Raw genomic sequence first — 14,626 nt, 5'->3', positions numbered from 1 at the left:
TATCTCACCTTTATTTAACCAGGTAGGCAGGTTGAGAACAAGTTCTCAATTACAACTGCGACCTGGCCAAGATAAAGCAAAGCAGTTCGACACATACAACAACACAGCATTACACATGGAATAAACAAACATACAGTTAATAATACAGTAGAAAAAGTCTATATACAGTGTGTGCAAATGAGGTAGGATAAGGGAGGTAAGGCAATAAATAGGCCATGGTGGCGAAGTAATTACAATATAGCAATTAAATATTGGAATGGTAGATGTGCAGAAGATGAATGCGCAAGTACAGATACTGGGGTGCAAAGGAGCAAGATAAATTAATAAATACAGTATGGGAATGAGGTAGTTGGATGGGCTATGTACAGGTGCAGTGATCTGTGAGCTGCTCTGACAGCTAGTGCTTAAAGCTAGTGAGGGAGATATGAGTCTCCAGCTTCAGTGATTATTGCAGTTCGTTCCAGTCATTGGCAGCAGAGAACTAGAAGGAGAGGCGGCCAAAGGAAGAAATGGCTTTGGGGGTGACCAGTGAGATATACCTGCTGGAGCGCGTGCTACGGGTGGGTGCTGCTATGGTGACCAGTGAGCTGAGATAAGGCGGGGCTTTACCTAGCAGAGACTTGTAGATGACCTGGAGCCAGTGGGTTTGGCGACGAGTATAAAGCGAGGGCCAGCCATCGAGAGCTTGCAGGTCGCAGTGGTGGGTAGTATATGGGGCTTTGGTGACAAAACGGATGGCACTGTGATAGACTGCATCCAATTTGTTGAGTAGAGTGTTGGAGGCTATTTTGTAAATGACATTGCCAAAGTCCAGGATCGGTAAGATGGTCAGTTTTACGAGGGTATGTTTGGCAGCATGAGTGAAGGATGCTTTGTTGCGAAATAGGAAGCCGATTCGAGATTTAATTTGGATTGGAGATGCTTAATGTGAGTCTGGAAGGAGAGTTTACAGTCTAACCAGACACCTAGGTATTTGTAGTTGTTCACATATTCTAAGTCAGAACTGTCCAGAGTAGTGATGCTGGACGGGTGGGCAGGTGCGGGCAGCGATCGGTTGAATAGCATGCATTTAGTTTTACTTGCATTTAAGAGTAGTTGGAGGCCACGGAAGGAGAGTTGTATGGCATTGAAGCTCGTCTGGAGGTTAGTTAACACAGTGTCCAAAGAAGGGCCAGAAGTATACAGAATGGTGTCATCTGTGTAGAGGGGGATCAGAGAATCACCAGCAGCAAGAGCGAAATCATTGATGTATACAGAGAAGAGAGTCAGCCTGAGAATTTAACCCTGTGGCACCCCCATAGAGACTGCCAGAGGTCCGGACAACAGGCCCTCCGATTTGAGACACTGAACTCTATCGGAGAAGTAGTTGGTGAACCAGGCGAGGCAGTCATTTGAGAAACCAAGGCTGTTGAGTCTGCCAATAAGAATGTGGTGATTGACAGAGTCGAAAGCCTTGGCCAGGTCGATAAAGACGGCTGCACAGTAATGTCTCTTATCGATGGCGGTTATGATATTGTTTAGGACCTTGAGCGTGGCTGAGGTGCACCAATAACCAGCTCTCTGCTGCCAATGACTGGAACGAAATGCAAAAATCACTGAAGCTGGAGACTTATATCTCCCTCACTAACTATAAGCATCAGCTGTCAGAGCAGCTTCCCGATCACTGCACTTGTACAAGGCCCATCTGTAAATAGCCCACCCGACTACCTCATCCCCATATTGTAAAACATTGAAAAAAATATTTTGCAGTATCCCTATTTGCACATCATCATCTGCACATCTATCACTCCAGTGTTAATGCTAAATTGTAATTATTTCGCCACTCTGGCATATTTATTGCCTTACCTCCCTAATCTTACTACATTTGCATACACTCTTTATATATTTTTCTATTGTGTTATTGACTGTACGTTTGTTTATCCCATGTGTAACTCGGTGTTGTTGTTTTTGTCGAACTGCTTTGCTTTTTCTTGGCCAAGTCGCAGTTGTAAATGAGAAAGAGCAAAATAGATGATAGATTTAAAAAATTTCACTGTCATCATTGACATTGTGGACATTACACTTTCTATATGAGCAGTTGCATAGGTTGACTTCAACATTGGGGAGGGGACCATTGCAGAAGACAATGTTGCCTCTAATATTGAGAGGGGGTCCGTATCCCCCCTTTCCCCCTGGAAATTACACCCCTGCTCCAGGGCTCAAATGCACAGGATTTTTTTTATCTGCATGATAGTTTGATTATAAAGATATTTCTCTTTGCAGACTTGGCAGATTTTAAGTGAGAAAAGGCTGAAACGAAACATATTAAAGTGTATTTTTGTAAAGATGAGGTTTGATATTTGCAGATGATTACACCTCAATACTGACATCAATTGTACATCTACCTGAATAACATTGTTTCCAGTCCTTTTCAAGAGGAAAACATCTTGTTTGACCATATATTTCACACACAATGTTTGTGGAATAACACATGGAATCAAGATATTTTCAACAGCCTTTTTATTGCTATTAGTATTTGCTGTGTCCTTTCATAGAAATATTGAAGCCAAATGACCTTGATGTACAGTTGAATAGGCTTACAAAACAAGCTCAATAGTACAATCTTAAAACTACAGAAATGAATACAGTGCCTTCAGAAAGTATTCACACCTCTTGACATTTTCCACATTTTGTTGTTATAGCCAGAATTTAAAATGTATTAAATTGAGATTTTGTGTCACTGGCTTACACACAATAGCCCATAATGTCAAAGTGTATTTAGAAATGATCAACAAGCAAATTGAGGGAGCTTGAAGAATTTTTTTAATAGTAATGTGCAAATATTGTACAATCCAGGTGTTCAAAGCTCTTAGAGACTTACCCAGAAAGACTCACAGCTTTAATCACTGCCAAAGGTGATTCTAACGTATTGACTCGGGTGTGATACTTACCTAAATGAAATGTTTCTGTATTTCAATAAATTAGCACAATTTTGTCAAAACATGTTTTCACTTTGTCATTATGTGGTAAAAATGTAATCCATTTTAAATTCAGGATGTAACACAACAAAATGTGGAATAGGTCAAGGAGTATGAATACTTTCTGAAGGCACTGTAATATCACTTACTGAGAAGAACATATTGAATACCATGAACTGTAAGTCAAACATTTCTAAAAAGGAAACAAAAAATCCTGACTATTATTGAAAGTGTGGCTCCAATAATCTTTGATCCTCTCATACAGCCATTATTTGGTCATTTAAAAACCATATATAATTGATACATAACATAATTCCAGCCGTTAAGGGTCCTTCGGTCAGTGGCTGGTCAGCATTTGTGGGCGTAATATCCAATGAGGTATCCTATGATGTAAACAGCCACCAGTGCAGCCAAAGCTCCGGCCACCTTGATAGCTACGCCCAGGTGTAGAGCCTTTGGTAAGCAGAACATGTCATGTAATAAATATGGCCAGTGATTACTGTTGGGGTCAGTTACATACACTATCAGTAAACTCAAGAGGTCAGAATTTGGAGAAGTTAATCAAATAGGATTTAATGGAGGAAAAACAATGTGCACTGAATATAATTTTAATGTGATACACCTTAATTGAAAGTAAAGTAAGTGTTTCTTATACGTCTTATTCAGAGCTTACCCCGTTACACCTGTTCCAGCCACATTCAGATTGATGTTGTCTTAATTCCAGCCGTTGTATTGAACACCAGCAGTGTTGGGGTCCATTTCAGAAGTCATTCTTCCCTGAACGTTATATACTGCAAATACTTCTTCAACAACCTGTGAAGAGAAGATAGTGATGGAGTTGCGCAATATGGACACAGAATAGGTAACAGCGTCATAAGACATTTTTACACGTCTTTCAATTGTCTTACCACAATCAATTTAGACCAATTCAGCCCCCCCCCCCCCCCCCATTCAGGTCAATTTAAATTTCAATACATTTTTTGTATTTTATTATATGTAATTGTATCATAAAATAAGTATTTCTATGACACATTAAAACTCAAAACAGGTGGCTAGAGCTGTGGGACATTGATCAGCTTGCTCAAAAATTATCCGCTGGAAATGATTCCTGTTGTTACAGTACATGCTGATCAGACCACTCGAGCGCGTCTGCATACGCCATCGCATGTTGATTTTGTCCACCCACACCAGACGCGATCAGGACACTCGGGTTGAAATATCAAAATTAACTCTGAACCAACCATATTAATTTGGGGACAGGTCGAAAAGCATTAAACATTTATGGCAATTTAGCTAGCTAGCTTGCTGTTGCTAGATAATTTGTCCTGGGACATAAACATTGGGTGTTATTTTACCTGAAATGCACAAGGTCCTCTGACAATTAATCCACAGATAAAAGGATAAACTGAGTTTTTGTTTCTAGTAATCTCTCCTCCTTCAGGCTTCTTCTTCTTCTTTGGACTTTATATGGTGGTTGGCAACCAACTTTAAGGTGCATTACCAATACCAACTACTTTAAGGTGCATTACCACTACCAACTGGACTGGAGTTTGGACCTCAGTTTATCTTCCAATCACCCAAGTGGATATATGCTCCTAAAAACCAATGAGGAGATTGGAGAGACGGGACTTGCAGCCCGTCTACGCGACACATATAGAACCAAGTTCTATTTTAGCCCCTGGCTATGCAGACACTAGTTGACAAGCGCAAGCAGTGTGGGTGCAATGATTGAATAACATGTATGTGTACATTTATTTTTCAACGCTCGCGCACGTGACGCAAGCAGTGTGGTCAGCATGTTAGTCACCCAAATTAACCTGAAAATAACTGGAAGTCTACTCACCACTGTGCCCTATCGAGGACTGAAGGCAGATGGTCTTGAAAAGTGTGCCTCTTGCGCTATAATTATGAAGCCTTGAACAAAGTTCAGGTCAGCATTCATCACCTGGTCATAAATTGATACGGCTTATGCGATAGTAATTATATGGCTCTTTCCAATGATGATAAAAATGATTTTATCCTTCTCGGTGGTTTGATTTGTTTTTTCACCATTCATTTTTCACATAGTGAATTTTACAAACACTTCAAACTAAGTATGTGTTTGGTGTAGGCTTAGCTTGGCGTGACGTTTTGATATCCCTTTAATTATCTCTCAGGCAAGGTGAGTTTTATAAATATATTTGCCTCAATTTACTTTAAAAAAAAAAGCTAATTAGCTACAGAGAAAACCTCAGTAAGAATACAAATTCATGCAGGAAGCTCCTGCACGTCATCTCTAGCCGACACTGTCAGCTACCGTTCACCAGCGCGATCAGAGACCTTTGCCCAATCTATGATGAATCCATGTGCTGTATTGAAAATAATTTAATAAAGTGTTGAAACTCTTCCGTCTCCTTTCTCTGTCTTAGCTAGCCACTGATGACACTTTAGCTAGCTAGTTAGCAGAACAGTAAATCAAAAAATAATATTGTATTACTTAGCCTAGATAATTGCTTGTACAGTATGTTGACTTTTATTTCAGACCTTATGACATTTTTCAAGGATGAGCATTAGAGCATTAAAAGGGGAAGACCACTAAAAGTCTGGCCATGTGGAGAAGTGCAGCTATTGTGAGGGGCAACTTACCGGTTTAGTCAGGGCCAGCATGAGGGATAAAGTTTATCCTGTGTCGGTGAGTGTAGCTATTAAGTTACGTTTGAGCATCTTAGCAATACAATGTGTTCTATACTGCTGTCAACATTCTACAAGGAAAGGGACACTTAATCAATTTTATTATCATTAACCAGACTACCCCGGATACCAGACTTAGATGAGTGATAACTCAGTTCTAGAATGTTGTCATTGATCATAAGGAATCTAAAAATCTATTGACATTCAGAATTGACTTTGTTTAGACATCCAACCTGTGTTGTTGTTTCATGACCAGAGACAAATATTCAAAGGAACAGTATTTGTTTATTAGAAGTGGTACATGCATTCACAGTCTTAATTTGTAGGATCCTTCCCACTATATGATTTTAATGTCAAGTGATAAAATCGCAAGTTATCAATTAAAATGTATGGAAAAACTGCACTTGTCCTCGTGAAAATTACAGTCTATTAAATATTCTACTGCTGTAATAAATGTCAAGGTGTTCAAAGTCATGCATTGAAAGGCATGTGGCACTTAACATCCTTCCTCTTGGCAGGTGGTGACCAGTGGATTCTCTACCACATGAGAATGCCCCCATGGAGCTCAAAAGTGTAGTAATTTTTGTGCATTGGCTATTTTTGTGTGCTAATGATGGATATAACCCTGGATTGCTGATGCTATCCAGTATATTGGCGATTGAGAAGCTTTGAAGCAACCGGTCGGACATATTTTGGCATTCCCCAGTAGGAGCAGTCCTCCAAAGGAATGAATGGAATTATACAGTATTTCAAATCAATGTTTCAAGGACAAAATTATATCTATTTAAGTATATATATTTTTGTGGTAGGGACAGTAACAGTAATCTAAAAAAAAATATGCTTAGCTCACATACTATAATTTTAAGGTATGCATTAAGGGATCTGTAATATAATAAATGTGGCAAAACGAATTTAGAAATTAATAAAGGTATTCTATAGCTTCCAAAATATTTTTTTTTTACAGTGGTGGGGGAGTGCCAAGATGGAGGAACGGAGGATTCAACACAGCGCACACAATACGTCAACTAGTGTGTATATAAGATATTAGTGTGCGCCATGTAAACGTCATAACCAAGCGACGACAAGAAGCAGTGGATGTAAACAAATATACAGACGTTGCAGGTATTATTCGCATCTTTGCTGTATATTATGATTAAATCCTGAGAACAGATTTACAAACAACAGTCTTTTGTTTTTCAGAGGTTGAATTGTTCCAGGTTGCAATTCCTTTTTTGACGTTTGAAACGTTCGTTAGGTGGCCTCATCATTCGACATTATTTGTGTTCTCATCCCTCAGCCACCAGAAAATGACAACGCTAACAAGACAAGACCTCAATTTTGGGCAAGGTAGCTAGCTATATCAATTATTTTACATCGACCTGTAAAATCTGCATTTCAATTGAACAATTTATTTTTCATATAGACTTCGTTACTGCCTGTCTTCTTTTGCAGTGGTGGCTGACATCTTGTGTGAGTTTTTGGAAGTGGCTATTCATCTCATCCTCTATGTACGAGAGGTGTACCCATCTGGAATATTCCAGAAGAGAAAGAAATACAATGTACCTGTACAGGTAAGGTTATAATATCACCGGTGTAATAACTATTCAGCTACTATTAAGGGTTATCTGCAAAATATCCATCACTCGTGTTGCATTACCTTCTAGATGTCATGCCACCCAGAGCTGAACCAATACATCCATGATACTCTTCACTGTGTAAAACCCCTCATTGAGAAGGTGAGAGAATACATTAGCTTACATATGATTGACATAGTCTTGCAAACCCAATGGCTCACCATGCTAAATATGTTATTGCATGAGGGCACACCTTTTTTGAGTACATATTACTCGCATGAAGTTCTACATTGCTCCCTCAGAATGATGCAGAAAAAGTGGTGGTGGTCATCATGGACAAAGAGCATCATCCAGTTGAGAGATTTGTCTTTGAGATTTCACAGCCTCCTCTTTTATCCATCAGGTGAGTGTATATATCTTCACTGACATTTTCAACTTCTCTGATAGGGTTGTCACGATACCAGTATTGCGATACTCCGATGTATCATGGCAAGGGGAAAAAACCATGAAACGGGCAACATTTCCTGAGGAAAACAGTCTTCATGTTGTCACCCAGAATCACATACATTTTCCAAGATGTAGAACAGAATATTTTACGTACAATAGGTTTTTTAAAGGACCAACGTGTTTAGTCTGCTTTTGTGTTTTCCTTTTTGCCATGGAAAATCGGGTATCGTAGTACTGGCATCATGACAACCCTAGTCTTTAATACCTACATGTTTCAAGCCATAGTCCCTGTCCCCAAGAATGCCATGGTAATGTGTCTAAATTACCTTTTGTCCAGTAGCACTCACGTCTCCCTAAAACACTTCAGCGAACAGGCCTTTCTAATCGACCTGGCCGGGGTATCCTGGAATGACATTGACCTCATCCCGTCAGTAGAGGATGCCTGGTTATTCTTTAAAATTGCCTTCCTTAAATAAGTATGCTCCATTAAAAAAAAAATAGAACAAGGAATAGATATAGTCCTTGGTTCACTCCAGACCTGTCTGCCCTTGACCAGCACAAAAACATCCTGTGGCGTTCTGCATTAGCATCGAATAGCCCCCGTGATATGCAACTTTTCAGGGAAGTTAGGAACCAATATACACAGGCAGTTAGGAAAGCTAAGGCTAGCTTTTTCAAACAGAAATTTGCATCCTGTAGTACAACCTCAAAAAAGTTCTGGGACACTGTAAAGTCAATGGAGAATAAGAGCACCTTCTCCCAGCTACCCACTGCACTGAGGCTAGGTAACACTGTCACCACTGATAAATCCACAATAATTGAGAATTTCAATAATCATTTTTCTACGGCTGGCCATGCTTTCCACCTAGCTACCCCTACCCCGGTCAACAGCCCTGCGCTCCCCACAGCAACTCGCCCAAACCTCCCCCACTTCTCCTTTACCCAAATCCAGATAGCTGATGTTCTGAAAGAGCTGCAAAATCTGGACCCCTACAAATCAGCCGGGCTAGACAATCTGGACCCTCTCTTTTAAAAAGATCTGCCGCAATTGTTGCAACCCCTATTACTAGCCTGTTCAACCTCTCTTTTATATCGTCTGAGATTCCCATAGATTGGAAAGCTGCCGCGGTCATCCCCCTCTTCAAAAGGGGGAGACACTCTAGACCCAAACTACTACAGACCTATATCTATCCTACCCTGCCTTTCTAAGGTCTTTGAAAGCCAAGTTAACAAACAGATTACCGACCACTTTGAATCTCACCGTACCTTCTCTGCTATGCAATCTGGTTTCAGAGCTGGTCATGGGTGCACCTCAGCCACGCTCAAGGTCCTAAACGATATCATAACCGCCATCGATAAGAGACATTACTGTGCAGCCGTATTCAACGACCTGGCTAAGGCTTTCGACTCTGTCAATCACAACATTCTTGTTGGCAGACTCAACAGCCTGGGTTTCTCAAATGATTGCCTCGCTTGGTTCACCGACTACTTCTCCGATAGAGTTCAATATTCCAAATCGTAGGGCCTGTTGTCCGGACCTCTGGCAGTCTCTATGGGGGTGCCACAGGGTTCAATTCTCGGGCCGACTCTCTTCTCTGTATACATCAATGATGTCGCTCTCGCTGCTGGTGATTCTTTGATCCACGTCTACACAGACGACACCATTCTGTATACCTCTGGCCCTTCGTTGGACACTGTGTTAACTAACCTCCAGATGAGCTTCAATGCCATACAACTCTCCTTCCGTGGCTTCCAACTGCTCTTAAATGCAAGTAAAACTAAATGCATGCTCTTCAACCGATCGCTGCCTGCACCTGCCCGCCCGTCCAGCATCACTACTCTGGACAGTTCTGACTTAGAATATGTGAACAACTACAAATACCTAGGTGTCTGGTTAGACTGTAAACTCTCCTTCCAGACTCACATTAAGCATCTCCAATCCAAATTAAATCTCGAATCGGCTTCCTATTTCGCAACAAAGCATCCTTCACTCATGCTGCCAAACATACCCTCGTAAAACTGACCATCCTACCGATCCTCGACTTCGGCGATGTAATTTACAAAATAGCCTCCAACACTCTACTCAGACTGCATCCAATTTGTTATCACAGTGCCATCCGTTTTGTCACCACAGCCCCATATACTACCCACCACTGCGACCTGTATGCTCTCGTTGGCTGGCCCTCGCTTCATACTCGTCGCCAAACCCACTGGCTCCAGGTCATCTACAAGTCTCTGCTAGGTAAAGCCCCGCCTTATCTCAGCTCACTGGTCACCATAGCAGCACCCATCCGTAGCACGCGCTCCAGTAGGTATATCTCACTGGTCACCTCCAAAGCCAATTCTTCCTTTGGCCGCCTACCCTACCAGTTCTCTGCTGCCAATGACTGGAACGAACTGCAAAAATCTCTGAAGCTGGAGACTTATATCTCCCTCACTAGCTTTAAGCACCAGCTGTCAGAGCAGCTCACAGATCACTGCACCTGTACATAGCTCATCTGTAAATAGCCCATCCAATCTTCCTCATCCCCATACTGTATTTATTTATCTTGCTCCTTTGCACCCCAGTATCTCAACTTGCACATTCATCTTCTGCACATCCTACCATTCCAGTGTTTAATTGCTATATTGTAATTACTTTGCCACCATGGCCTATTTATTGCTTTACCTCTCTTATTCTACCTCATTTGCACATGCTGTATATAGATTTTTCTACTGTATTATTGATTGTATGTTTTTTTATTCCATGTGTAACTCTGTGGTGTTGTATGTGTCGAACTGCTTTGCTTTATCTTGGCCAGGTTGCAATTGAGAACGTGTACTCAACTAGCCTACCTGGTAAATAAAGGTGAAATAAAAAAATCTGTAGCCATGAAATACTTTGAAAGCCTGGTCATGGCTCACATCAGCACCATCATCCCAGACACCCTACTACTCCAATTCACACACTGCCCCAACAGATCCACAGATGATGCAATCTATATTGCACTCCACATTGCCCTGAGAATGGTGTTCATTGATTACTGCTCATCACGTTCAACATCATTGTTCTCCTATTAGCTCATCATTAAGCTCAGGACCGCGGGACTGAACATCTCCCTCTGCACCTGGACAGGCAGCCCCTGATGTGTAGCCCCCAGGTGATGAGGGTAGACAACACATCAGCTATGCTGACCTTGAACACGGGGCCCCTCAGGGGTGCGTGCTTAGTCCCCTCCTGTACTCCCTGTTCACCCACGGCTGTGGCCGCGCACGACTCCAACACCATCATTCAGTTTGCACATGATACGACAGTGGTAGGCCTGATCACTGACAATGATGAGACAGCCTACATGGAGGAGGTCAGAGACCTGGCAGTGTGGTGTCAGTACAACAACCTCTCCCTCAACGTCAGCAAGACAAAGGAGCTGATCGTGGACTACAGGAAATGGAGGGCCGAGCACGCCCCCATTCACATCAACAGGGCTGTAGTGGAGTGGGTCGAGAGCTTCAAGTTCCTCTGTGTCCACATCACTAAGGACCTATCATGGTCCATACACACCAACACAGTTGTGAAGATGGCATGACAACACCTCTTCCCCCTCAGAAGGTTGAAGGTTGAAATACATCCTCAAAAAGTTATACAGCTGCACCAATGAGACCATCTTGACTGGCTGCATCACTGCTTGGTATGGCAATGGCTTGGCATCCGTCCGTAATGCGCTACAGAATATAGTGCGTACGGCCCAGTACGTCACTGGGACCAAGCTCCCTGCCATCCAGGACCTCTGTACCAGGCGGTTTCAGACGAAGGCCCAACATTTTTTCAAACACTCCAGCCACCATAGACTGTTCTCTCTGCTACCACACAGCAGCGGTACCAGAGCGCCAAGTCTGGGACCAAAAGGATCCTGAACAGCTTTTACCCCCAAGCCATAAGACTGTTGAACAGTTAATCAAATGGCTACATGGCCTATTTGCATTGTCCCCCTTTTTTTGTTGCACTGACTCTGTTACACTGGCTCTATGTACACTCACTGGAATCTACTCACACACTACTCTGACACTCCAACAAACACACACACACTACATATGCTCACACACACAAAACACATGCATATTGACGCCACCTACACTCACACATAGACACACTTTCACACTCTTCACACACTCTACTGCTATTATCTATCCTGATTGCCTAGTCACTTTTACCCCTACCTACATGTACATATTACCTCAATCACCAACTACCTTGTACCCCAAACACATTGACTCTGTACCGTTACTCCTTGTATATAGCTTTGTTATTTTATTGTGTTACTATTTTCCTTGTCGGTTTTTTTCTCAAATGTTCTTACTTTTTAGGGCTCGTAATTAAGCATTTCGAGGTGAAGTCTACACCTGTTGTATTCGGCGCATGTGACAAATACAATTTAATATGGTTTGTTGTTGGAATGCCCTTTTCCATACCTTGATCTTTTACGGGTTACTCTTCTGGTTCTACAGCTCTGATACATTGCTGTCACACGTGGAACAGTTACTGAGGGCGGTTATCCTGAAGATCAGTGTATGTGATGCACTTCTGGAAAACAACCCACCGGGTAAGATGGAAAAGCTATATTGGAGAATGGAGAGACACTCAGTGAGAAACAACTCTGTGTAAATCGATAGCTGGAGGTCTGCTGCTATATAAGTCTTGCATTCCCAAACAAATTCCCTTGTGGATATATATATTTGTTTTGACAGGGAAGTCATATTGAGACCTTTTACAAATGTGCCCTGTATAATACAATATAAAAATACACATTATACATACAGTATACAATTTCTGTTAAATTGTTGTCTAGCAGCGATCATAGTATTGTAATGTCTATTTACTTTCCACTGTCCCAGGATGTACGTTTACAGTGCTGGTCCACACCAGGGAGGCTGCCACCCGCAACATGGAGAAGGTTCAGGTCATCAAGGTCAGTGTTGTCACAAACATGACATTTCAATACTGTATGTGTGTTGATTGTAATACACTGACTTGTTTGTGTACCTACATCCAATCATATATGTTGTATTCTAGTGTGTGGCCTGTACACTCCACATGTGATGTTGTCATGTTCCCCTCCAGGATTTTCCATGGATAGTTGCAGATGAGCAGGAAGTACACATGCAGGAGCCCAGACTCATACCCCTGAAGACCATGACATCAGACATTGTGAAAGTAAGCAATGGCATGGTTCTTTGTGAAGATTACAACACTTGTATGAAAGCCCATAGTAATAGACAGTAATATTGTTTGAATGTGAATAATTTCATGTTGTGTAAAATTTGTATGTAACAACATATTTTCTTTGTTTAGATGCAACTGTACGTGGAGGAGAGGGCACAAAAGGCTTCATAGATCAAGCTTGACAAAAAAAGATTGCAATCTGCACTGCAGCTGCCACAATATAATCAACTAGTTGAGGTGTGCATTTGGAAAAGTGGGGATCTCTGGATCTTCATTCTAATGCTTGAACTGTGAAAACTTTGAGAAAAATACTGTTTTTTGTCATAGTTTGACTTGGCAAGAGGGGATAGGCAGAGTCAGTTATCGGTTCAGCACTGTATCATTGCTCATCACAATGAAAATCATTTCGTATGTACATAGTTATTACAGCAAAGCCTAAGGTGTATTATCTGTGGTATAGTGGGCATTCTATTTGTTTCCAGTTGGTGTATAAAGCAATGTTTAAATGTACCAATGGCTGCGTTTACACAAGCAGCCCAATACTGATATCTTTTCCCCTAATTGGTCTTTTGACCAATCACATCTTTTCACAGATCTTTTTCAGAGCTGATCTGGTTAAACAAAAGAGCAATTAGTGAAAAAAATATCTGCATTTGGCTGCCTGTCTAAATGCAGCCCTTTTGTGTTGTATGAAGCTATGTTTACACTATGATGGTAATTCTTGTGTTCACTAAAACATGTTTTTTGGGGCAGTCTCAGGTGGATACGGTCTACCTGGTTAAAGTTCTAGACCGGTGCTCTCTAACCCTATAGCCCTGATTCTAGACAGTCGATAACAGGAATGACCAAACAGGTTGCATGGTTTGATATTGTAAGTGTTGAACACTGACATGCTCCATAAGAAAGTACTCAACTCAAACTGCAAAAATGCTTTGTAAATACATGTGGATTTAGTTGTTTTTGATTTGTTTACTATTTGCATAATAATGCATATACATATAATGCATTCTACTTTGGAAAATAAAGTGTTTAGTAGACTGTAATACTTTTTTGTTATGTTCCATTCCACTGTAATGCACCTTACCATAAAATGTCCTTAAATCTCGGATACTGATTAGAATTGCTTAACACAAGGAGGTGTTGTAAATCTAATGGACGGACTGAGTACAATGCAAATAACAATTGACCTTACAGAAGTGCACTTGCTCTGTTTATTATTTGATGGAGAATGCAGGTAGGGGTATCTACAATACCATTGAGGGTATTATTCCACGCCTATTCTTCCATTGATGGTATTCTTCCACGCCTATTCTTCCATTGAGGGCATTCTTCCACGCCTATTCTTCCATTGAGGGTATTATTCCACACCTATTCTTCCATTGAGGGTATTATTCCACACCTATTCTTCCATTGGGGGTATTCTTCCACGCCTATTCTTCCATTGAGGGTATTCTTCCATGCCTATTCTTCCATTGAGTGTATTCTTCCACGCCTATTCTTCCATTGAGGGTATTCTTCCATGCCTATTCTTCCATTGAGGGTATTCTTCCACGCCTATTCTTCCATTGAGGGTATTCTTCCACGCCTATTCTTCCATTGAGTGTATTCTTCCACGCCTATTCTTCCATTGAGGGTATTCTTCCACGCCTATTCTTTCATTGAGGGTATTCTTCCACGCCTATACTTCCATTGATGGTATTCTTCCACGCCTATTCTTCCATTGGGGGTATTCTTCCACGCCTATTCTTCCATTGAGGGTATTCTTCCAATGAGGGTAT

At 41.4% G+C, this 14,626-nt stretch overlaps 1 protein-coding gene and 1 long non-coding RNA gene across 3 annotated transcripts; one reads left to right on the top strand and one right to left on the bottom strand.

Annotated features, from left to right (window-relative positions):
* Positions 1 to 2,036: 2,036 nt before the first annotated feature.
* Positions 2,037 to 5,227, bottom strand: LOC139542586 (uncharacterized). The gene is made up of 3 exons (XR_011668528.1): positions 4,801 to 5,227; positions 3,631 to 3,770; positions 2,037 to 3,410 (listed from the first exon to the last, which is right to left on the bottom strand). It is a non-coding gene; the product is annotated as an uncharacterized lncRNA (long non-coding RNA).
* A 1,418-nt stretch (positions 5,228 to 6,645) lies between these two features.
* On the top strand, positions 6,646 to 13,891 carry LOC139542582 (mitotic spindle assembly checkpoint protein MAD2B). Of its 2 annotated transcripts, none has more exons than XM_071348190.1 (9): positions 6,646 to 6,749; positions 6,925 to 6,974; positions 7,080 to 7,198; positions 7,292 to 7,363; positions 7,504 to 7,604; positions 12,134 to 12,228; positions 12,521 to 12,594; positions 12,747 to 12,839; positions 12,978 to 13,891. In XM_071348190.1, exons 2-9 carry the CDS (start codon positions 6,935 to 6,937, stop codon positions 13,017 to 13,019), a joined length of 636 nt encoding a protein of 211 aa, XP_071204291.1. In that variant the 5' UTR covers positions 6,646 to 6,749; positions 6,925 to 6,934; the 3' UTR covers positions 13,020 to 13,891. The 2 variants fall into 2 exon arrangements, with proteins under 2 accessions (XP_071204291.1, XP_071204292.1); XM_071348191.1 differs by having other exon boundaries at positions 6,687 to 6,749; positions 6,828 to 6,974.
* The last annotated feature ends 735 nt before the right edge of the window (positions 13,892 to 14,626 follow it).

Source organism: Salvelinus alpinus, chromosome 17, assembly GCF_045679555.1.
Source record: "Salvelinus alpinus chromosome 17, SLU_Salpinus.1, whole genome shotgun sequence".
Classification (NCBI taxonomy): Eukaryota; Metazoa; Chordata; class Actinopteri; order Salmoniformes; family Salmonidae; genus Salvelinus; species Salvelinus alpinus.
The sequence above is the reverse complement of the archived record's forward strand: the minus strand, read 5'-3'. Positions and strand labels throughout refer to the sequence as shown.